The sequence below is a fragment of the Tamandua tetradactyla genome, chromosome 7 (genome assembly GCF_023851605.1).
Source record: "Tamandua tetradactyla isolate mTamTet1 chromosome 7, mTamTet1.pri, whole genome shotgun sequence".
NCBI lineage: Eukaryota > Metazoa > Chordata > Mammalia > Pilosa > Myrmecophagidae > Tamandua > Tamandua tetradactyla.
This window is the reverse complement of record NC_135333.1, coordinates 35,070,796-35,095,724: the sequence shown is the minus strand read 5'-3', so window position 1 is coordinate 35,095,724 and position 24,929 is coordinate 35,070,796. Positions and strand designations below refer to the sequence as shown.

The 24,929-nt window shown below is 44.9% G+C and overlaps 1 protein-coding gene across 4 annotated transcripts in view; it reads right to left on the bottom strand.

Annotated features, from left to right (window-relative positions):
- Positions 1–24,929, bottom strand: part of CCDC134 (coiled-coil domain containing 134) — a 56,193-nt gene that overhangs the window by 15,921 nt on the left and 15,343 nt on the right. For 2 of the 4 annotated variants that reach the window (XM_077169012.1, XM_077169014.1), the window contains exon 7: positions 22,755–23,295. The exons of 1 other annotated variant lie outside the window; for it this stretch is intronic. In XM_077169012.1, the coding sequence (XP_077025127.1) occupies positions 23,170–23,295 (126 nt within the window). In that variant the 3' untranslated portion in view covers positions 22,755–23,169. Of the gene's footprint in view, positions 1–9,697; positions 18,305–22,754; positions 23,296–24,929 lie in introns of those variants that run through there. One more of the 4 variants, XM_077169016.1, reaches the window with a different exon arrangement.

The window sequence follows — 24,929 nt, the reverse complement described above, 5'->3', positions numbered from 1 at the left end:
AACTTTGGCAGACTCTCCCTGCTGGGGATGTGGTGGAGACAGAGGAGAGGTTGTAGGCTGGTTTTAATGGATTCAAATTACCAAGTCCTGGGGTCTGAATTCCTTGAGGGAGGGATTCCACCTGAGTTGGGCTTCACCCCTCCCCTGGGGAAGGCACAGGCTCTAGACAAGCCCCCAAAAGAGCTCACTTCTGCCTATGCCTGGGGCAGTTGCAGCCTGAAAAGTCCTGCCGCTGTATCCAGAGGCAGTCAAGCCTTTGTAGATACACAGCCACAAAAACCTCTGTTTCCTTCTTTTTTTTCCCCCCTTTTTCTGTCAGTTCTGCCCCCTTGGTGCTGGGGCAAAAATGAGCAACCTCCGCTTTGATCAGGTTCACCTAAGCTGGGGGCCTATTTTTAGTAGTCAAAATTTGTTAATTAGTTCCACAATTGGCGTTTGATTGTGCTCAGTCCCTGCTGCTGGTAAAGTCCTTTCCTTTCCCCTCTGGGAAGCGGCCTGTGGGGGAGGGGCACTGGCTGCCGCAGCTTTGGGAACTCTCGGTTCTGGGGGGGCTTGCAGCCGGTCCAGCTGGTCCAGACAGGAGTACGCTGTGTGTCTGGTCACTGATGTGGCTCCAGGAGCTGTTCTGTACTGTTTCTGGTTATTTAGTAGTTGTTCTGGAGGACGAACTAAAACGTGCACGTTGTTAAGCCGCCATCTTGACCCGGAAGGATCCACCATCATTTTTGATCTTTCCATCCCTCTCTTTAGGGATGTTTGGGCTATGGCAATTCTAAATTTCTGATATTGGAAGGATCTGTCACTAATATGGGGCAGGGAGATGGAAGTATCTGATGTTCTGGAGTGGCTGGGCTATGTTTCAGGACTTATCTGGATCAGGGACCCATGTGGAGGGGAGGTTTCTGGAAAGTCACTCTAGTGCATGGAACCCTTGTGGAATCTCATATATCGTCCTAGGTGTTCTTTAGGATTGGTTGGAATGGTCCTGGTTGGGGGTTGGCCGGTTATGATAGGTAGCAAGGTCTAGCTCAAGTTTGCGTAAGACCAATTTCCAGAGTAGCCTCTCAACTCCATTTGAACTCTCTCTGCCACTGATACTTTATTAATTACACTTCTTTTACTCCTTTTGGTCAGGATGGAATTGTTGATCCCACGGTGCCAGGTCTGGATTCATTCCTGGAAGTCATCTCCCACGTCACTGGGGAGACTTTCACCCCTAGATGTTATGCCCTACATAGGGGAAAGGGCAATGATTTCACTTGCCAAGTTCAGCTTCGAGTGACTGAGGCCACATCTGAGCAACAACAGAGGTCCTCCAGAAGTAACTCTCAGGCATGTCTATAGGTAGTCTACCCTTTTGGAAATAAAACCTGTAGACCAGCAGAGCTCAGGGTCGCAGGGACAGGAAGCAAAAATTTCCTAGTGGATGAATGTGAGAATGATAGAGGGAGGAGGGCTGGAGGCATAAATGAAATCAGAAAGAAAGATAGATGATAAAGATTTAGATAGTATAATCAAGGAATGCGTATAGTGTGTAATGATAGTGACTAAATGTACAAATTTAAAAAATGTTTTTGCATAAGGAAGAACAAAGGAAGGTCATTACTACAGGGTGCTGAAAACAGATGGTAATGAATATTTTAAAATTTCAACCTATGTGTGAGAATAAAACAAAAAACGTTTATCTGGTACAAAATTTACATTTTGACTAGTGCATTTCCTAATATAACTTATGTAGACAGCTTAATAGAACACCACAAATACATGGAACTTTGGGTAGGACATGAGATTTTATTGGTTTGTCCACAGTGATGCCCCGATAAATCCCAGAGTGATTTGATCAGTGAGTGGAAAATTATTCGCAAAGTCCCCTTCGGGGAATGGTGAGAAGGGAGAAAATTCAACCTCCCCAAGTTGAATTCTTGATATTCTCACAAGCAGTGTGGACAACGAAAGCTATAGGCTAAGCCCCCAGTCTTGGGGTTTGTTCATAGGAAACTTAACCTCACAAAGGATAGGTCAAGCCTACTTAAAATTAGGCCTAAGAGTCACCCTCAAGAGAACCTCTTTTCTCGCTCAGATGTGGCCTCTCTCCAGCCAACACAACAAGCAAACTCACTGCCCTCCCCCTGTCTACGTGGGACATGACTCCCGGGGGTGTGGATCTTCCTGGCAGCATGGGACAGAAATCCCAGAATGAGCTGAGATTCAGCATCAAGGGATTGAGAAAAACTCTAGAATGATCTGAGACCCAGCATCAAGGGATTGAGAAAACCTTCTCGACCAAAAGGGGGAAGAGTGAAACAAGACAAAGTGTCAATGGCTGAGAGATTCCAAACAGAGTCGAGAGGTTATCCTGGAGGTTATTCTTATGCATTAAGTAGATATCACCTTGTTATCCAAGATGTAATGGAGAGGCTGGAGGGAACTGCCTGAAAATGTAGAGCTGTGTTCCAGTAGCCATGTTTCTTGAGGATGATTGTATAATGATACAGCTGTCACAATGTGACTGTGTAATTGTGAAAACCTTGTGTCTGATGCTCCTTTTACCTACACTTGTCAACAGATGAGTAGAACATATGGAATAAAAATAAATAATAGGGGAACAAATGTTAAAATAAATTTAGTTTGAAATGCTAGTGATCAATGAAAGGGAGGGGTAAGGGGTATGGTATGTATATTTTTGTTTTTCTCTGTTTTTGTTTTATTTCTTTTTCTGTTGTCTTTTTATTTCTTTTTCTGAACTGATGCTAATGTTCTGGGAAATGATCATGATGATGAATATGCAACAATGTGATGATATGTAGAATGGAATGATCAAAATAAGAATGTTTGCATTTATTTGGTGTTTTTTTGTATTTAAAAAAATATTTCCTAGTGGATCACTAGGTGTAATAGTGAGTAGTGCCACTCCCATTTGCACCCCTTGGTTCCTGGACCCATGGATCCTGGCTATGGGAGAAACAGCACCATACAGCGGACGCTGACTTAGAGCATATATATCTTCCTGGAGAACATTACCCCAGCCCTTCAAGGTATTGCCACCTAGTTGGCACTATAATTGAATTTTCAAAAGGCCATTCCACCATTCTATCAATGCAGCTGCTTCTGGATGATGGGGAGCATGGTAAGACCAGAGAATTCCATGAGCATGTGCCCATTCCCGCACTTCATTTGCTGCAAAGTATGTTCCTTGATCAGAAGCAATGCTGTATGGAATACCATGACGATGCATAAGGCATTCTGTAAGCCCACAGATGGTAGTTTTGGCAGAAGCATTGAGTGCAGGGAAAGAAACTCATATCCAGAATATGTGTCTACTCTAGTTAGAATAAATCGCTCACCCTTCCATGAAGGGAGTGGTCCAATGTAATCAACCTGCCACCATGTAGCTGGCTGGTCACCTTGGGGAATGGTGCCATATCAAGGGCTGAGTATGGGTCTCTGCTGCTGGCAGATTGGGCACTCAACAGTGGCTGTAGCCAGGTTAGCCTTGGTGAGTGGAAGTCCATGTTGCTGAGCCCATGCATAATCTCTGTTCATGAACCCATTGGGCAATGACAGGAGTTGCTGGGGAAAGAGGCTGACTGGTATCCACAGAACGGGTGATCTTAGCCACTTGATTATTAAAACCTTCCTCTGGGACTTCCGGAGAAGATGGCGGCTTAGTAAGACACGCGGGTCTTAGTTCCTCCTCCAGAACAGCTACTAAAGAAACAGAAACGGTACAGAACAGCTCCCGGAGCCACGACAGAGACCAAAAAGACAGCGTACCCCGTTCTGGAACGGCTGAACCGACTGGGAGAATCTGCTGCAGTGAGATCCCCGAGGGGCACGCGCTTCCCCGGGCCGTGGCGACTGGCGGCCGGAGCCCCTCCCTCCCTCCTTCCCGGGCTGGCTGGGAGATTTGGACAGGCGGTCCCCTCAAGCTGTGGTGGCCGGTGCCCCCCCGATGCGTGGCCTCCCGGGCTGGCTGGGAGATTTGGATCAGAGGTCCCCAAGCCGCGGAGGCTGGCGACCAGGGTCCCTTCCACACATGTGGCTTCTCGGTCCGGCTGGGAACTTTGGATCGGCACTCCCCCAAGCTGTGGCGGCCGGCGCCCCCTGCCACGCTTGGCTTCCCAGGCCGGCTGGGAGATTTGGATCGGCACTCCCCCAAGCGGCGGAGGCTGGCGCCCCCCCCCCCACGCACGGATTCCCGGGCTGGCTGGGAGATTTGAATAGGCACTCCCCCAAGCCGTGGTGGCTGGCGCCCCTCCCTCCCTCCTTCCCGGGCCAACTGGGAGATTTGGATCGGCACTCCCCCAAGCTGCTTCGGCTTGTGACCCTCCCCCACAGCGAGAGTTTTCCAAAGTTAAAGGAGCCAAAGCATCTTTTACTGGTGGGACCCGCAGACAGACGAGCGCCACATACTGGGCAGGATAAGAAAAACAGAGCCCAGAGATTTCACAGGAAAATCTTTCAACCTGCTGGGTCCCACACCCAGGGAAATCTGATTAAATGCCCAGACGCCAGCAAAAAATAATGGATCATGCCAGGAAAATTGAAGATATGGCCCAGTCAAAGGAACAAACTAATAGTTCAAATGAGATACAGGAGCTGAGACAACTAATTCTGAATATACGAACAGAAGTGGAAAACCTCTTCAAAAAACAAATCAATAAATTGAGGGAGGACATGAAGAAGACATGGGCTGAACAAAAAGAAGAAACAGAAAGTCTGAAAAAACAAATCACAGAACTTATGGGATTGAAGGACAAAGTAGAAAAGATGGAAAAAACAATGGATACCTACAATGATAGATTTAAAGAGACAGAGGCTAGAATTAGTGAACTGGAGGATGGAACATCTGAATTCCAAAAAGAAACAGAAACTATAGGGAAAAGAATGGAAAATTTTGAGCAGGGGATCAGGGAACTGAATGATAATATGAAGCGCACAAATATATGTGTTGTGGGTGTCCCAGAAGGAGAAGAGAAGGGAAAAGGAGAAAAACTAATGGAAGAAATTATCACTGAAAATTTCCCAACTCTTATGAAAGACCTAAAATTACAGATCCAAGAAGTGCAGCGCACCCCAAAGAGATTAGACCCAAATAGGCATTCTCCAAGACACTTACTAGTTAGAATGTCAGAGGTCAAAGAGAAAGAGAGGACCTTGAAAGCAGCAAGAGAAAAACAATCCATCACATACAAGGGAAACCCAATAAGACTATGTGTAGATTTCTCAGCAGAAACCATGGAAGCTAGAAGACAGTGGGATGATATATTTAAATTACTAAAAGAGAAAAACTGCCAACCAAGAATTCTATATCCAGCAAAATTGTCCTTCAAAAATGAGGGAGAAATTAAAACATTCTCAGACAAAAAGTCACTGAGAGAATTTGTGACCAAGAGACCAGCTCTGCAAGAAATACTAAAGGGAGCACTAGAGTCAGATACGAAAAGGCAGAAGAGAGAGGCATGGAGAAGAGTGTAAAAAGAAGGAAAACCAGATGATATATATAATACAAAAGCCAAAATGGTAGAGGAAAATATTATCCAAACAGTAATAACACTAAATGTTAATGGACTGAATTCCACGATCAAAAGGCATAGACTGGCAGAATGGATTACAAAACAGGATCCTTTTATATGCTGTCTACAGGAAACACATCTTAGACCCAAAGATAAACATAGGTTGAAAGTGAAAGGTTGGGAAAGGATATTTCATGCAAATAACAACCAGAAAAGAGCAGGAGTAGCTATCCTAATATCCAACAAATTAGACTTCAAAATAAAACAGTTAAAAGAGACAAAGAAGGACACTATATACTAATAAAAGGAACAATTAAACAAGAAGACATAACAATCATAAATATTTATGCACCGAACCAGAATGCCCCAAAATACGTGAGGAATACACTGCAAACACTGAAAAGGGAAATAGACACATATACCATAATAGTTGGAGACTTCAATTCACCACTCTCATCAATGGACAGAACATCTAGACAGAGGAACAATAAAGAAATAGAGAATTTGAATATTACAATAAATGAGCTAGACTTAACAGACATTTATAGGACATTACATCCCACATCAGCAGGATACACCTTTTTCTCAAGTGCTCATGGATCATTCTCAAAGATAGACCATATGCTGGGTCACAAAGCAAGTCTTAACAAATTTATAAAGATTGAAATCATACACAACACTTTCTCGGATCATAAAGGAATGAAGTTGGAAATCAATAATAGTCAGAGTGCCAGAAAATTCACAAATACGTGGAGGCTCAACAACACACTCTTAAACAACGAGTGGGTCAAAGAAGAAATTGCAAGAGAAATTAATAACTATCTCGAGGCGAATGAAAATGAAAACACAACATAACAAAACCTATGGGACGCAGCAAAGGCAGTGCTAAGAGGGAAATTTATTGCCCTAAATGCCTATATCAGAAAAGAAGAAAAGGCAAAAATGCAGGAATTAACTGTCCACTTGGAAGAACTGGAGAAAGAACAGCAAACTAACCCCAAAGCAAGCAAAAGGAAAGAAATAACAAAGATTAGAGCAGAAATAAATGAAATTCAAAACATGAAAACAATAGAGAAAATCAATAAGACCAGAAGTTGGTTCTATGAGAAAATCAATAAGATTGATGGGCCCTTAGCAGGACTGACAAAAAGAAGAAGAGAGAGGACGCAAATAAATAAGATCAGAAATGGAAGAGGAGACATAACCAATGACCTCACAGAAATAAAGGAGGTAATAACAGGATACTATGAACAACTTTACGCTAATAAATACAACAATGTAGATGAAATGGACAAGTTCCTAGAAAGGCATGAACAACCAATTTTGACTCAAGAAGAAATAGATGACCTCAACAAACCAATCACAAGTAAAGGAATTGAATTAGTCATTCAAAAGCTTCCCAAAAAGAAAAGTCCAGGACCAGACGGCTTCACATGTGAATTCTACCAAACATTCCAGAAAGAATTAGTACCAACTCTGTTCAAACTGTTCAAAAAAATTGAAGTGAGGGAAAGCTACCTAATTCATTCTATGAAGCCAACATCACCCTCATACCAAAACCAGGCAAAGATATTACAAAAAAAGAAAACTACAGACCAATCTCTCTAATGAATATAGATGCAAAAATCCTCAACAAAATTCTAGCAAATCGAATCCAACAACACATTAAAAGAATTATACATCATGACCAAGTAGGATTCATTATCCCAGGTATGCAAGGATGGTTCAACATAAGAAAATCAATGTAATACACCATATCAACAAATCAAAGCAGAAAAATCACATGATCATCTCAATTGATGCAGAGAAGGCATTTGACAAGATTCAACATCCTTTCCTGTTGAAAACAATTCAAAAGATAGGAATACAAGGGAACTTCCTTAAAATGATAGAGGGAATATATGAAAAACCCACAGCTAATATCATCCTCAATGGGGAAAAATTGAAAACTCTACCCCTAAGATCAGGAACAAGACAAGGATGTCCATTATCACCACTATTATTCAACATCGTGTTGGAGGTTCTAGCCAGAGCAATTAGACAAGAAAAAGAAATACAAGGCATCAAAATTGGAAAGGAAGAAGTAAAATTATCACTGTTTGCAGACGATATGATACTATACGTCGAAAACCCAGAAAAATCCACAACAAAACTACTAGAGCTAATAAATGAGTACAGCAAAGTAGCAGGTTATAAGATCAATATTCAAAAATCTGTAGCATTTCTATACACTAGCAATGAACAAACTGAGGGGGAAATCAAGAACGAATTCCATTTACAATTGCAACTAAAAGAATAAAATACCTAGGAATAAATTTAACTAAAGAGACAAAAAACCTATACAAAGAAAACTACAAAAAACTGTTAAAAGAAATCACAGAAGACCTAAATAGATGGAAGGGCATACCGTGTTCATGGATTGGAAGACTAAATATAGTTAAGATGTCAATCCTACCTAAATTGATTTACAGATTCAATGCAATACAAATCAAAATCCCAACAACTTATTTTTCGGAAACAGAAAAACCAATAAGCAAATTTATCTGGAAGGGCAGGGTGCCCCGAATTGCTAAAAGTATCTTGAGGAAAAAAAAAACAAAGCTGGAGGTCTCATGCTACCGGACTTTAAGGCATATTATGAAGCCACAGTGGTCAAAACAGCATGGTATTGGCATAAAGATAGATATATCGACCAATGGAATCAAATAGAGTGCTCAGATATAGACCCTCTCATCTATGGACATTTGATCTTTGATAAGGCAGTCAAGCCAACTCACCTGGGACAGAACAGTCTCTTCAATAAATGGTGCCTAGAGAACTGGATATCCATATGCAAAAGAATGAAAGAGGACCCGTATCTCACACCCTATACAAAAGTTAACTCAAAATGGATCAAAGATCTAAACATTAGGTCTAAGACCATAAAACAGTTAGAGGAAAATGTAGGGAGATATCTTATGAAACTTACAATTGGAGGCAGTTTTATGGACCTTAAACCTAAAGCAAGAGCACTGAAGAAAGAAATAAATAAATGGGAGCTCCTCAAAATTAAACACTTCTGTGCATCAAAGAACTTCATCAAGAAAGTAGAAAGACAGCCTACACAATGGGAGATAATATTTGGAAATGACATATCAGATAAAGGTCTAGTATCCAGAATTTATAAAGAGATTGTTCAACTCAACAACAAAAAGACAGCCAACCCAATTACAAAATGGGAAAAAGACTTGAACAGACACCTCTCAGAAGAGGAAATACAAATGGCCAAAAGGCACATGAAGAGATGCTCAATGTCCCTGGCCATTAGAGAAATGCAAATCAAAACCACAATGAGATATCATCTCACACCCACCAGAATGGCCATTATCAACAAAACAAAAAATGACAAGTGCTGGAGAGGATGAGGAGAAAGAGGCACACTTATCCACTGTTGGTGGGAATGTCAAATGGTGCAACCACTGTGGAAGGCAGTTTGGCAGTTCCTCAAAAAGCTGAATATAGAATTGCCATACGACCCAGCAATACCATTGCTGGGTATCTACTCAAAGGACTTAAGGGCAAAGACACAAACGGACATTTGCACACCAATGTTTATAGCAGCATTATTTACAATTGCAAAGAGATGGAAACAGCCGAGTGGCTAAACAAACTGTGGTATATACATACGATGGAATATTATGCAGCTTTAAGACAGGATAAACTTATGAAGCATGTAATAACATGGATGGACCTAGAGAACATTATGCTGAGTGAGTCTAGCCAAAAACTCAAAGACAAATACTGTATGGTCCCACTGATGTGAACCGACATTCAAGAATAAACTTGGAGTATGTCATTGGTAACAGAGACCAGCAGGAGTTAGAAACAGGGTAAGATAATGGGTAATTGGAGCTGAAGGGATACAGACTGTGCAACAGGACTAGATACAAAAACTCAAAAATGGACAGCACAATACTACCTAATTGTAATGTAATTATGTTAAAACACTGAATGAAGCTGCATCTGAGCTATAGTTTTTTTTTGTTTGTTTGTTTTTGTTTTTTGTTTTTTTCTTTTTTATATATTTTTTATTTTTTATTTTTTTCTCTATATTATCATTCTATATCTTTTTCTGTTGTTTTTCTAGTTCTTTTCCTAAATCAATGCAAATGTACTAAGAAATGATGATCACACATCTATGTGATGATATTAAGAATTACTGATTGCATATGTAGAATGGAATGATTTCTAAATATTGTTAGTTAATTTTTTTTTAATTAATTAAAAAAACAACAAAAAAAGCAGCAGATGACCTGGAAATTAGTAACTCAACTGCATCCTATTTAAAGTTGATTAAACTTTATTTTCTGCATTTAGAACCCCAAAAATACATGCTTGAAAAGATAATAGTTATCGTTTTAATGATTACAAGATCAAAGTTTATTGTGAGGAATTTGGAAAATATAGAAAAGAACACAGAGGAAACAAAAACCGTGTTTAAAAAATTTTACTGCCAAGATTCATTAGTATGTTAGTGGCACTCCCTCTAGGCTTGAATATGTTCATTTTGTAATTTTTCCACTGAATAAATCATGGGCATCCTTTCATGTCATTACAAAAAAAAAAAAAACAAAAAAAAGCCTTCCTCTGCTGAAGTCGCCCTCTAGTGTGCATTCGCATGGGACACAAATATGTTCATGATTTTAGCCCACTCAGAAAGTTCTATCCGCATACTTCTTCCCCAGACTTCTTTGTCACCAATTTTCCTATTATGGTATTTCCAAGTCCCTGACCATCTAGCTAAACCATTAGCAACAGCCCATGGGTAAGTATACACATGCACCTCTGGCCAGTTTTCCTTCCAAGTAAAATGAACAACGAGGTGCACTGCTCGAAGTTCTGCCCACTGGGAGGATTTCCCCTCACCACTGTCCTTCAAGGACGCCCCAGAAAGGAGTTGTAATGCTGCAGCTGTTCACTTTCGGTTGGTACCTGCATATCGTGCTGAACCATCTGTAAATCAGGCCCAAGTTTTCTCTTCCTCAGTCAATTCACAGTAGGGAACTCCCCACGAGGCCATAGCTCTGGTCTGGGAAAGAGAAGGTAATGGGGCAGGAGTGGAGACCGTGGGCATTTGGGCCACTTCTTCACGTCACTTACTTGTGCCTTCAGGACCTGCTCTGTCCCTATGTCATATATACCATTTCCATTTACAAGAGTGCTGCTGCGCATGCCCAACTTTATGGCTTGGTGGGTCAGACAACACCGAGCTCATGATAGGCAACTCAGGTCTCATGGTAACTTGGTGGCCCGAGGTTAAGCATTTAGTCTATACTAAGGCCCAGTAGCAGGCCAAAAGCTGTTTCTCAAAAGGAGAGTGGTTATCTGCAGCAGATGGTAAGGCATTGCTCCAAAATCCTAAGGGTCTACATTGTGATTCTCCTATAGGGGCCTGCCAAAGGCTCCAGACAGCATCCCTGTTTGCCACTGCCTCTTCCAGAACCATTGGATCTGCTGGATCATATGGCCCAAATGGCAGAGCAGCTTGTACAGCAGCCTGGACCTGTCGCAGAGCCTCCTCTTGTTCAGGTCCCCACTCAAAATTAGCAGCTTTTCTGCTCACTTGATAAATGGGCTAGAGTATCATACCCAAATAAGGAATATGCTGTCGCCAAAATCCAAAGAGTCCAATTCGGTGTTGTGCCTCTTTTTTGGTCATAGGAGGGGCTAGATGCAGCAACTTATCCTTCACCTTAGGAGGAATATCTCAACATGCCCCACACCACTGGACACCTAGAAATTTCACTGAAGTGGAAGGCCCCTGTATTTTTGTTGGATTTATCTCCCATCCTCTGACACACAAATACCTTATCAGTAAGTCTTGAATGGTTGCTAGTTCTTGTTCACTAGGTCCAATCATCATGATATCATCAATATAATGGACCAGTGTGATGTCTTGTGGGTGGAAGAAACAATTAACGTCCCTGTGGACAGAATTACGACATGGGGCTGGAGACATGAGATACCCCTGAGGTAGGACAGTGAAAGTATATTGCTCACCTTGCCAGCTGAAAGTAAACTGTTTCTGGTGGTCCTTACTAACAGCTATTGAGAAGAAAATATTTGCCAGATCAATAGCTGCATACCAGGTACCAGGGGATGTACTGATTTGCTCAAACAATACCACAACTGGAACAGCAGCTGCAATTTGAGTTACCACCTGGTTGCACTTACAATAATCCACTCTCATCTTCCAAGACCCATCTGTTTTCTGCACAGGCCAAATAGGAAGAGTTGAATGGGGATGTGGTAGGAATCACCACCTGTGCATCCTTCAAGTCCTTAAGAGTGGCAGTAATCTCAGCAATCCCTCCAGGAATCCAGTATTGCTTCTGATTTACTATTTTGCTAGGTAGGGGCAATTCTAGTGGCTTCCACTTGTCCTTTCCCACCATAACAGCCCTTACCGCATGAGTTAAAGAACCAATCTGGGGATTCTGCCAGTTGCTCAGTATGTCTATACCTTTGGACATACTCCTGGAACTGGGGAAATAAATACAGAATGGGTCCAGGGGCCCACTGGACCCACTGTGAGACTGATCTCAGCTAAAACTCCATTGATCACCTGGCCTCCATAAGCCCCCACTCTGACTGGTGGTCCAGAGTGACGTTTTGGGTCCCCTGGAATTAATGTCACTTCTGAACCAGTGTCTAATAATCCCCTTAACATCTGATCATTTCCTTTTCCCCAATGCACAGTTACCCTCGTAAAAGGCCGTCGGTCTCCTTGGGGAAGGCTTGGAGGAAGATTAACAGTATAGATTTGTGGCAATGTAACAGGGTTCTCCCCCAAAGGGATCTGGCCTCCCCTTCATTCAAGGGGCTCTGGGTCTGTAAACTGTCTCAAGTCTGGAAATTGATTAAGGGGCCGTGACTCTGTGTTTTTGTAATTCAGGTTAGACTTCTGTTCACTTGACCTAGAACTCTTTTGTTTATACAGTTCAAACAGGAATTTAGTAGACTAACAATCATTGTATTTCTAGGTACTCCATGATTTACTAGCCAACGCCACAAATCGCTATAAATCAGATTTTGACTCCTGCTTTGAGTTTGCTATTCTGATAGCTACGTCTACCCTGTCTTTGGTGATTAAGTGCTGCCACCTTGCTTCTGCCAATCTGGAATTCGGTCATCCCCATTGTGTTTAAGGATTCCAGCTCAGTGACAGCTGTTCCTACAGTAATGTCTGACCTACAGAGAAGTGCAACTACAGAGCTCTTCAGGGATGATGGTGCTAGTCTCACAAATTTATTTCTCACTGTTCTGGTAAAAGGCGCATCCTCCAGACATTCCTGGGGTGTAAGAGCAGGCTTTGCATGATAAATCCACTCTAACATTCCAATCTGTCTAAGCCTCTGGATCCCCTCATCTACATTATACCAGGGCAGTTCTGGCATTTCAACCTTAGGTAATGTCGGCCACCTTTTGATCTATGTTTCAGCCAACCATCCAAACAAACTGTTAACACCTTTTCTAACCCCTTGGGCTATAATATTGAATGCAGAATATCTGCTTAGTGGGCCCATATCAATAAATTCAGCCTCATCCAGCCTTATATTCCTCCCACCATTATCCCACACTCTTAAAATCCATTGCCACACATATTCCCCTGATTTCTGTCTATATAAATTGGAAAACTCAGTTCTTTTGGAGTATAATGTACCTCCTCATGTGTGATACTTTGTCCTGCACCTTTAGGGGCCTGTTGGGACTTCAGTCTAGCTATAGGTCTGGAAGAAATGAGGGGTGGTGGGGGTGGGTCATGAAAATAATTAGAAATATCTTCCAAGTCATCTGCTTCAGGGCATTCATTTGCAGTTTCACCTGGTGAAACAGGATTAATCACTCTAGGGCTAATCCCTTCAGGTGGAGGTTGGGTGGCCAATTCCTCAAGGCAGACTGGAGGTGGGGAGACTATGTCCTCAGTGCATACTATTACAGGGTTATCTAGAGAAGACTCAGCATGACGTAGGGTTACAACCTCGCCCCTGACATCATTATCTATCCATATGTCGCCATCCCATTTTTCAGGGTCCCACTCCTTTCCAATCAATGCTCTCACTTTAATGGCAGACACCATGGAACATTGAGATTTCAGTTTACGTTGTAAAGTTGCTACTCTAACAATAAGATTCTGAGTCTGATTTTCAGAGATCTTAAGTCTACAGCTATAGGAAATATGATTTTCCTTCAGGACACTCATAGAAACTTCTACATCAGTCAGACGGCACTTAAGCTTTTTGTTTGAAGTCTTAAGTCCATCCCTTTCACTCTTTAATGTATTCAGTTGACAACAATTAGCCAACATCTCTATACCTCCTATTTCCACAAAACTCTGTAAAGCTGTCAAAAACATTATCCCCCAGAGCCTGGCTTCTAAAGCGAAGCATTAGAAGAACTGAATGGTGATATTTAACTATCTCTTTTGCCAACTCACTCCATGGATTGGGAGTGTCATTCTGATTATGGGAATCAGAGTCCTTAGTGCCTTTGAGTCTAGTAAGAGTAGAAAACGATTCATAAAAACCCACTTTTAAGATTCTGTTTCTTAAGAACCACTCCTGGCACCAAGTTGTATTAGTTAGGGTTCTCTAGAGAAACAGAATCAACAGGAAATATTCGTAAATACAAAATTTATAAAAGTGTCTCACGAAACCATGGGAACATAAGAGTTCAAAATCTGTAGGGCAGGCTGTGAAGCTGACGATTCCGATAGAGGGTCTGGATGAACTCCACAGGAGAGGCTCACTGGCTGAGGAAGGAAGAGAGCCTGTCTCTTCTGAATCCTCCTTAAAAGGCTTCCAGTGATTAGATTAAGCATCACTCATTGTAGAAGACACCCCCCTCAGGTGATTACAAATGGAATCAGCTGTGGATGCAGCCAACATGATCATGATTTAATTCTATGAAATGTCCTCATAGCAACAGACAGGCCAGCACTTGCCCAACCAGACAAACAGGTACCACCACTTGGCCAAGTTGACACATGAACCTGACCATGACATGTGTCTTCCTGATATTTTTTTCCATAGTCTATGTCCTTTCCAGAGTTTCGATTTGGTCGTTTGGTTGGGTCTTTCTGTCTGGATCTTAACACACCTTCTGATTTTTTGTTGTGTTCAGAGCATTTAATAATCTTATTAAGATAATAATAATCAGTGCCTGGATTTCATGTAGAGTGTACAATTCAACTTGCAGGTCTATTATAAGCTAAGTCAGGGTACATGGGTTCTTCAGTGGTAGAACGCCCACCTGCCACATGGGAGACCTGGGCTCAACTTTCGGCCCATCCATCCAAAAACAATAAAATAAAATAAAACAACAATATAATAAAAATATGAAAACAACAACAAAAAACACCTCAACAGTAATAGGCCCCAAAGTCAGAAGACCTCCAGGATATTTTGGGATTGAATTCAAACTGGTGCTCACAGAAGGGAGAGAAAATTTGAGAAATAATAGATAATAAATACTATATATATAATAGATGTAAAAATTAAAAATTAAAAAATGACAATATTATTACTAATAAAAATATATCTACAGAAAAAATATTGAAAAAAAGGGAAAAATAACAACAAAAAAACTAGGCACTCAGAGAGTTTGCCTGTCTGCACTTAGTCCTTCTCATCAGCAGGAGGCGCTCCAGAGGCACCTCCTCCTCTCAGGTCCACCCTTCCCAGATTAAAGCAGCAGCTGCAAGATGGCATGTGCAGCTGTTGGGGTGCTGTTCGTGGCCCATGGCAGTGGGAGGGCTGGTCCTGGTGTACAGGATGGGGGAGCTGACCAGTGCCTGGGGGAGCAGCTGACCTGCAGCAGACCCAGAGCCCAGAGAATCCATCACACACCACACCTGCTGGGGTGGCTACTCCCAGCACCCAGCCAGGTGACTGCTCAGCGCCTGGGATGCTACCCTAACGGTGGACGGCCATGCCCACCTCCAAGCTCCCCACAGGTACTGTCAGCTCCAGAACCACTTGGGGAAGTTTCCCCAGCCAGCACTTGGGGCAGGCTGGACCAGAGGGATGGTCTATTCCCTCTGATCTACACCTCCCCACACGTCACAGCCCCACACCTGGTGGGGATCACAGTCAATCCAACCCACACCACTTGTCCCATCTTAATCCTTCTGCCTCTCTCCTCCCCCCAAACCTAGGAGACCCTCTTTGATTACTCACATCCCAGGACCACAGTCCTGGTCATTCTATCCCCATCCCCATCTTCTCCCATGGAGCAGGAGTGAATTCAATTCATTCTGCTTTGCCATCTTCTCAGAAGTCCAGTAATTTCTTTAACAATGGCACATTCTCATGCTGATGCTATGAATCAATCAGGTTGTTGGGCATGTGGTCGTAGACTTCCCTTATTTAGTATTTCAGAGGTATCTTGGTGGATATTTCCCCTCCAGGGGACTGATCGAAAGACCTTAAGAAATTTAATGAAAAAGGAACAAGAGCAAAGTTCAACCCTTAATATCATAGATTTAACTAATGCTGATCCAGAAAAATGGCCAATTAACTTAAAAACCCCAGGGCACCAAATTTCCTTTCCTTAAAATACGTCTGTGAAAAAGGCTACCCAAAGAGCAGAGCAATCAGATAACAAGTACAGAAAAAGAGGGACATTTACAACTTTAGATGGTATGATATAGTTAACACCTGGGTATGGTCAACTAAGTCAAGAGTCCTCTTTCTTGGGAGCAAAGGAATCATTTCCAGCAACACGATCCTAATAACAAAAGGAAGATAGGATGGTTATTTTCAGAGTAGTATCTTCAAACTATATTATTAGAAGAAATGATTTGTTTGGAACAGATTGGTCTAGGAGACCTGGCATTCATCGGACTGTTCCAAATTGAACCCAGAGGTTTTGCAGCACCAATTTATGGCCTTGGCTGCCCCAGGTTGGAGAGGACACTGTACTCTAGGTCTACCCTGGACTGAAGGAAGTATTCATAAAACCCTGTATCTGCAGCAAATCTGCCTTTACTTAAGGCCAGATAGGCTCGATCAATACTCCACTTGATATGATCACTTAGCTGCTATATTTCTACCACCATTAGGTACAAAAGATGTCATACTTATAAGCCTTAAAATATAATTTTACACAACATGCTCCAAGTGATACATCTCTTCTAAATAGTGATAACTCTCACACACAAAGCTGTACTTCAAAACTGAATGGCCTTAAATATCTTAGCAGTTTCTCAAGGACAAACACGTGCCATGATAAAAACTTAATGTTGTACTTATATACCTGATGAATCTGCAAACACTACTAAAATATAGTCACACTAAAAATCAAATTAATGCAATAGACACCAATCCTTCTTCTTCTAATATATTTGACTTATTCATCTGATTTCCTACAGGGAAAGGATCTTGGTTTTACTCTATATTACAAGTTGGATTAGCAATACTCCTTATAATTACTATAAGTATTCTTATTTTTTAAAGTAAATTCTGTCTTCTATCCTAGTCATACCAAATGCCAGATAAAGCAATGATACTTCAAACAAAGCATGGAGTTCAAGAGTATATACAATTTTAATCTAAAAACTTTCATTCCTCTAATCCCTAATATCTATGCCACTCTCCAGCATCAAGAAGTCAGAGCAATTATCATCTGATCCTTCAAGACTGAGGAATGAACAAAAGCGGGGGGAGAGAGTATTGTAACCAAGCAACTGTTTATACCTTCTAACCTTATGTATGGAAGAATACTAAGCTGAAACCCAGGTGCCTTCCCTTGGAATAGATGACCTTGTGCCTACCCCCTCATACTGTTTTTGGAACTCAGTGGTCTAATGATACTATTAACAGCTCTTCATGTTTATTAATGAGGAAACCTGAGTCATCCTACCCTAGTTCTGGTTTTTCTTTTTCTAGATAAACCCAGTTTCAGTCAGAATTGGCCTTCTAAACACAGTAATTCAGAACCTTATAAATGACCTGTGCATCATTATAATACTAAAAAATCACGTCTATCATCAGGTCAAGATCACCATTTTCATACCTGTCCTATGTCTAAGCATGCCACCAGTCTGCACATGCTTGACCAAAATACCATTCCAGATTCCCTTGCCTCAGACCACTGTACTCACTATCATCATCATATCTTTTAACAGAATACTACAAAACCATCAGTCTTTCTGTTTGGGGAAAGAGATCTGAGGCTTGGCTTTTTAATCTTTGCCTTCTGTTTCTTTACATAATGCCCTGTAATAAGGCTTTTTCTTTCTTTGAAACCCCGGCATCATATATTGGCTTTTATGTGTATAAGACAGCGAATCTGATCAGTAGCATCCTTACCCACTGGCTTTGTCATGCACAAATCCCACTCCTTCAGGGAGCTGGTCACACTGTAAGCAATTTAAAGGTGCCAGCTTCTAGGAATTCACCCCAAGGAATAAAAGTGTTCAAAGAAATGCACAAATATGTATGTCCAGACAGGTTCATCACAAGGTCCGTGCAATTGGGAAAAACTGGAAAGCCCAGTAAGGGCTGGATAAATAAATCACGTCCACATGATGGAATACCATGACATTAAAAATTATATGCATAAATGTGTATTTCTTGAAGAGACAAGGCTTTCACAATGTATTTTTAAATGGAAAAAGTCAGCTTCCTGCAAGCATGTGAGAGGCAGCTGACTCAGTGTCGAAGGCCTCAGAACAGGCAGGACACCTGGATCCACTAACACAGTGTAGCCACCTCTGGTTCAGTAACTCCAAGTCTCGCTCTCATCATCTGTAAAACAGGGTTAAAATAGAAACCCCCTGTGAAGCTTAAATTGGGTCATTCACATGTTTCATTTGATAATATTTATTGAACATCTCTGGGACAGGCAAATAGAAAGTTTCTGCTCTGACAGTTTCCAGTCCAATGAGGGAAAACAGACCCTAAAGAAACAAAAAGTAAATGACAGTGGCAGTACATGGGTGAGATGAAACGGTAACAAGGAACCGAAGCTGGGGTTGTCAGGAACGGATGCTGAAGAAGTGACATTTAAGATGAAAGCTAAAGTTGTGAGGAGAACCCGCATCAGGTGTAGCCAGTAGAGTAAAGGTCACAGGCAAAGGCCCTGAGGCAGGAGGTGCCATTAGCCAGCACATGGGCCGAGCCTTGGCACACAGTAAGTGCTCACATAGGGCAGCTTCTGTAATGGAAAAAAAGTAGACCTTTATGCTCACACCAAGGGCAAAAAGGATGGCAGGCCCAATGGCTGAATGTCAGTCAGGGTCATGGAGGAATGGCAGGACGTGGGGTGAAATTTACATTCTTCTTGGTATTTCAGTGTTGCTTAAATTACCTTTTATAATGAACATATATAACTAGTAAGAAACAAGTCTTCTTGCTCTTGAGGGAAAAGACAAGAATATTTCTCATTGTTTAGACTCCGGGGAGTTGGTGTTGAGGACACCAGCCTCTCTCTGGAAGAAAAAGAGAGCCTGGCCTTTCCCCGGAGTGGGACAGGGCCCACCTTCAACCTGTCGGGGGCTCTCACAGGTCTCCTCACCCAGGAGTGACTGTCTGCCGGCTGGCAGGATGCAGGCACCCAGGGCCTTGGGAACCCCTGCAGCCGAGCACTAGAGCACTAGGAGGCCAGGCAAGGGGGGATGCAGCGCCTTCCAGCTCACCTGCCTAGAGGCAGTGGTGTCTGGCCAAGAGGCCCAAGAAGACACCAGCGAAAGCTCAGCAAAATGGCAGAAGAGAAGCAGCTGCCCGGATCCAGCCTGAGCAAAACACTGAACTTTGGTGCCAGTCTCCCTCGGCCCTGAGTCCCACCTAACTGAACATCGTGTCCAGCTGGCTCCTTGCCTGGTGGTGGAGACAGTTTCTGAGGCTGGCTCTGAGGAATGGCATAGCCTAAGACAGGTCACCTCCCAAGATCTAGGTTCCTCAGTTGACAAAGGAGGGACTGGACTAGGTGACCATTCAGTCCAGGCCTTACATGGATTGGGCAGTGATTGGGGTCACAGGAGAGAACTCTGCATGTGAGCTTTTCATCCAATACCTCTGACCCCTCCCCCTTTAGGATTCTGCTCACAATGCCTCTCCTCCATCCCCACCCAACCCGCTTTCAGTTCAAGTGTCCTTTCCTCTAAGAAGTCTTCCAGGTGGATCAAGCAAGAGTATCCATTCCACTGTCTTACACAGAGGTGGGGGTAGAGGGTGGGAAATGAGTTTGGTTTTGAATAAACTGGAACATCAGGACTGAGGGCCATCCATCAGATTTGGGTTCTTAGAAGAAAAGAAGAGTGAGAAGAGACCAAGCCCCAAAAAAGCGTCCATCTAAAGGATAGGTGAGGAAAGAGGAATCAAAAAAAGATAAGAGGGCGGGCCACGGTAAATCAGCAGGTAGGAATGCTCGCCTGCGATGCCAGAGGACCCGGGTTCAATTCCCAGTGCCTGTCCATGTCAAAAAACAAAAAAAGGTAAGAGCAGGCTCAGACCAACAGCAGAGAATCAGGACAACCCAGGCCACAGGAGGTGTCCCAGCCCAGAAGCCTGGGAGGGGTATCAGTCATCCCAAGACAAAAGCACAATCAAGGACATCTCTCTCCTGGAGGGCAAAGACAGGGAGGGAGGAGAACTGGCCTGGGGCTAGAAAAAGGAGGAAGAAGGCCTCTGGACACAGGGAGGTCTAGCCTACTTTTTCTACAACGCAGAAACCAGCTCTTTCCAATTAAAACAAAAAGAAATTCTTTACAGCAGTGATTTTCAGTGTGGAAGGTGGGACAGCAATTCTGGAGACATTTCTGGTTGGAGGGATTGCTATAGGCTAGGGATGTTGCTAAACATCCTCCAATGTACAGGATGCCCTTCATCCCCACCCCACCCCCAACACACAACCAATGAACCAACCCAAAATGTCAAAAGTACCACTGTAGAGAGACCTTGCTCTAAAGGACGTGGGAGAACTCCCAGACTTGGCAGGGGTGCTAGGCCTGGAGGCGCAGCACAGAGAAGACCATACTGAAAACACCAATGGACACTCCTGACACTGGTCACTGACTGGCCACTAGAACCATCCCCACTGCAGCCTCTGGTACTTGCTGCCCCTGCTGCCCTACCCAACCACCCCACAGGCCAGTGCATCTGAGCTCCAGTCACATGACGGAATTCTAGCAGCAAGGAGGGTGCTGGGCAGCCAAGCCCAGGGACGAAGGAGGGTGGTGCAGTAAGATCCCTAAGGCGGAATTTCTGGGAATAAATGGGTCACAGCAACCAATGATGGCAGCAAGGGAAGGAGGGGTGAGCAGAGTGGGTCTGTTTGAATCTTTGAAAGTGTCAGGTGAGGAAAACTCGGGGCCATTTGAGGGTGGAGAGAAAGGAATCAACCAAGACAGGGAGAAGCTGAAGATGTGGAAGGAAGAGCCCAAGAAGAGGGTGGCTTCAGAGGGGCAGAGAGGAAGGTGGTTGAGGCTGGGCCTGATGGAAGAATAAAGAACCATCAAAAGAGGGTACCTGTCACTGAGAATTCATTTAAATTTCTGGCCAGTAGATGCCTTCCACGCACACCGTCCCTCAAGAGCATATATAGGCTCTCATTTTATCATCCCTACCCGGTAGTGGGTGTCCCATCCCTGGTCTCAGATGGAGAAACCAAGGATCTGAGAGACAAGAGTGAGAACTGCTGGTTCTGATGACAACAGCCAGGAGGAGACAGAGCCAAGGCTGGTTCCCACTGGCCTGGGTCTCCCACCACACTGGACTGCACCCCTCATCACTCAGCAGCCCCAGCTCTCTTCAAAGGGTCTGAATCCCGCTGCTGACAGGACCCTTTAAGTCACTCCGTAGGAGGTCCAGTCAAAGCTGGAACCTCCTCCACATTGTCCTGAGCTGACCTTCAACCTCTGCTCTGGTTCCTCCAGGCCTAAGTCACCCTGCCCACCCCACAAGAAAGCCACGTATACTACTGAGCAGGCCTGCTTCTTAGAAAGTCCTTCCTCGAGTTAAGGGGAAGGTTAATGCCATCGCTGAGAAGTCAGCAACCGCAACCACTCTCCATTGTGAGGGCAGTGACAGTCTGGTCCCTCCCCAGGGCAGGGCCACCTATTAGCACCAGAACAGATTAAATGGTTGAACAGCTGATCCAGGAGATCACATCCTTTCCCGTGATACAGCCCATTAGTTCATAAACTCCAGCATCTGCCACCTCACTGATCAGTGACTAGGGTCATATGCAGGGGCGGGGACCAGGTAGCTGGTGGGCAGTTCTGATGGGAAAATTTCTCCAGATCTCCTCCCAACTCCCTGCCCCCGCCCCCAACCCACCCATTCTCCAGCTGCTTCTTGTTTCTAATTTCTTCTGGCTCCTGGGCGACTGACAGTTTCAGGGTGTTCTAGGCCCTTTCAGAAGGTCTTCCTAAGGCGTGGTTTCCCTTCACTGCCCTGGGCACATGTATCCTGGGAAAGCTGCCAGGAAGGAGGCTGGCAGGCTGCAATCTCAGAGAACCAGCTTAGGGCTGGGCAGGGGGCTCAGGTATCATCAAATCTATTTTGCCAATGAAGCTGCAGCACAGGGAGGGGAAGGGTTGGGACAGGGTGACTCAGCAAGTCTGAGGGGCTGAGACACAATTCAGGTCTCTTCTGGGCTCTATCACTGGCAGTGGCGAGGGGTCTGGGTATGGCAGGCAGACCCTCCTGGCTTGGCAAGGCCAAAGAGGCAGAGCTAGAATTCCCACCATACCCACCTCCCTCCTCTCCCTGAGAAGGGCACCACTGAAGAGAAATCTTGCTGCCTACTCAGGGCTAACCCCCTAGGTGGCTTCGCTGCCCTGTGGCCTCAGGCCACTGCTTGCACCTCTCTTACCACAGAGACCTCGTTGTTTGAGTAGGCCAGCTTGGGAAGCCCTGCAGTTACAGAGCACAAACGATGCAGAGCTGCAGCCTGCCCCCTTCAGCCCCACTCCAGCATCCACCAGAGATGACAGGTTGACTCTTTCCTCTCCCTGCTCAGTGATGGTTCCTCAGATATTTGAGGACAGAGATCATGTTGCTGTAAGGTCTTCTTGAGCTAAACATCCTCCTGGGACACTTTCATGTCCTTTCCCAGCACTGACCCTTTGCCAAGGGCAGGGGCACTCTAAGCTAGTCTCTTGATTCCTGAGAGCCCCTTGTTCCCTCACACCAGACCCTTGCCGCCTGCCTCCTGGAGGGTTCCCTGGGGCCTAAACCAGCCTTTGTTGGTCCAGACGGTTTGCTGGCTTTTATTGTGTCTCTACAGAGGGGCTGGGCCCTATACCAGGAAGCTCAGTGTGGCCAGCAGCAGGCACGGCACCTTCGGATGTGGCTCAGAGCCTGGTTCTGCTGCCTGCATGACCAAGGCCCCCTTCTGCCTTCTCCAGCAGTCTCCAAAGGGTTGTGTCTACAGCACAACATCTTCTGAAGGTCCCCCTCGGCAGCTCCCCCTGGGGACCTTCTGAGACGCAGTCCCTTCAGCCAGGGCTCAGACCTGGTTCTCCAGGTACGATCAAGTGCAGCCTCCCCATCTAGCCAGGGCTGGCTCTCACCACCTTGTTGATGCCACTGCATCTCACCATGTTGTCACCTCCTCTTCTGTCTGAATGGTCTCCTCCAGGTCCCTTGAACTCTAAGCTGCTCCAGGGCTACAACTCAGCCTGGGATCGTGAGATCCTCGGGCCTTTACGGATCTCTTTCCGCTTCTCCTCTTTCTTCCGGCGTTTCTCTTCTTCTCTCAGGGCTTTCTGGAAAGGGTCTGTGCTGGGGATGAGCTGAGGGGAAGAGAAGAGCAGTCTGATTCGGTTGCTGTCAAACAAGTATGACAGACCTGTCCTGGGCCAGGTTCTCGGTGGGTGTAGGGATAGGGAGGGAGCCCACAACACGTAGGCTGTTAAATGGGGCTGGGGTTAATTGCTGAACAGGTCCTGAAAGATAAAGAGTTTCCCAAGCAAACAGGGTGAGGCAAGAAAAGAACGTTCTGGGCCAAAGGACAGATGCTGAACTGTAAACCTGCAGCGGCATGTGAGAAACAATAAACAGGCACCCCACTCCCACCCCACCCCCAAGATGAAGGGGGCTGAGTACCCGAGACACCATGGCCAGGGGCGGTGAGGGAGGCCAGCCAGGTCCCTGACCACAGGAGGCTAACATGGGAAGCATCTGGGCAAGGAATGGGTATGGAGCACAGGGTGGGTCAGAAGTCAAAATGGCAAACCCTGAGAATCAGGTGGGAGGAGAGCAGATGATGGTGCCCAGGCTCCTGGCTTCTGTGGCAGGTGTGTACTGGGGCCTGGGGTAGGACAGGCAGGGAGGCAGCAAGGACCTGAGCCAGGGCACTCTCCAGCAGCAACCCCAAGGCCCAATTCACTCCTCACTCTGCTCCTTGCATCTCTCGCACCCATAGGGCCAATCACCCCTCAAATCTGCACCTTCACACTTAAATGCCTATCTGACATCTCCACTAGGATGTACCAAAGGTGCCCTCAAACTTGGCATGCTCCTGCTCTCCTTAACCTAGCCCTTGTCCAGGCCTCATCTCCTGATGAGCAATGGTGCTCTGCACCCCAGTCGAGGCAAAGGCAGAAACTGGGAGACCCTCCCCACCTGACCCACCCTCTCTTGACATACCAAGTCCACTGTCAAGGCCAGGTTTGTCTTACCTCCTCCGTCTCTCCCAAATCCATCTACTTCTCTCCAGCTCTACTATCGCCCCTATCTCTCTCCCCACTGTGAGGTCTCCCCACACCACTCTGATCCCTCTCAAGCCATTCTCCTCACTACAGCCAGAGCTAACTTTGCAAAATGTAAGTCTGATCATTCACATCCTAAATAAACCCTCCATGATTGTCTGTGACCCAGGATAAAGTTCCACAGGCAGCTATCTGCCTGGAACGCCTCCCTGCCCACCTGTCCTGGCCTATCATCCACTCCTCCCTACCCCCACCTGCTCTTTCCAGCCCAGGATCACCCCCCCCACCCCCCCCCCCCCCACCCCCCCCCCCCCACCCCCCACCCCCCCCCCCCCCCCCACCCCCCGCCTCATCTCACTAGCTCCACCTGGGCTGTCACTGCCCCAGGGACCTGCCCGACTTCCAGCTGGGGCTGCCTGCCCTCATCCCCACTGTCCCCTTTGTCTTTTGTCACATCACCTCTCCAGTGGGACTGCTGGCTTCCTATAACCCCCAACATGTGGCAAGTCCCAGGAAGACCTGACAATGACATTGGGAGCTGCTCACCACCAGGCTATAAGCCACAAGCACAGAGCCTGGTTTGTACCTGGTGTTTAGTGAATAATCTTTTTTTGATGCACAGGCTGGGAATTGAACTGGGTCTCCAGTGTGGCAGGCAAAATTTCTACTACAGAATCACCCCTCAATGTGTAATTGTTAAATGAATGGATGAGCGA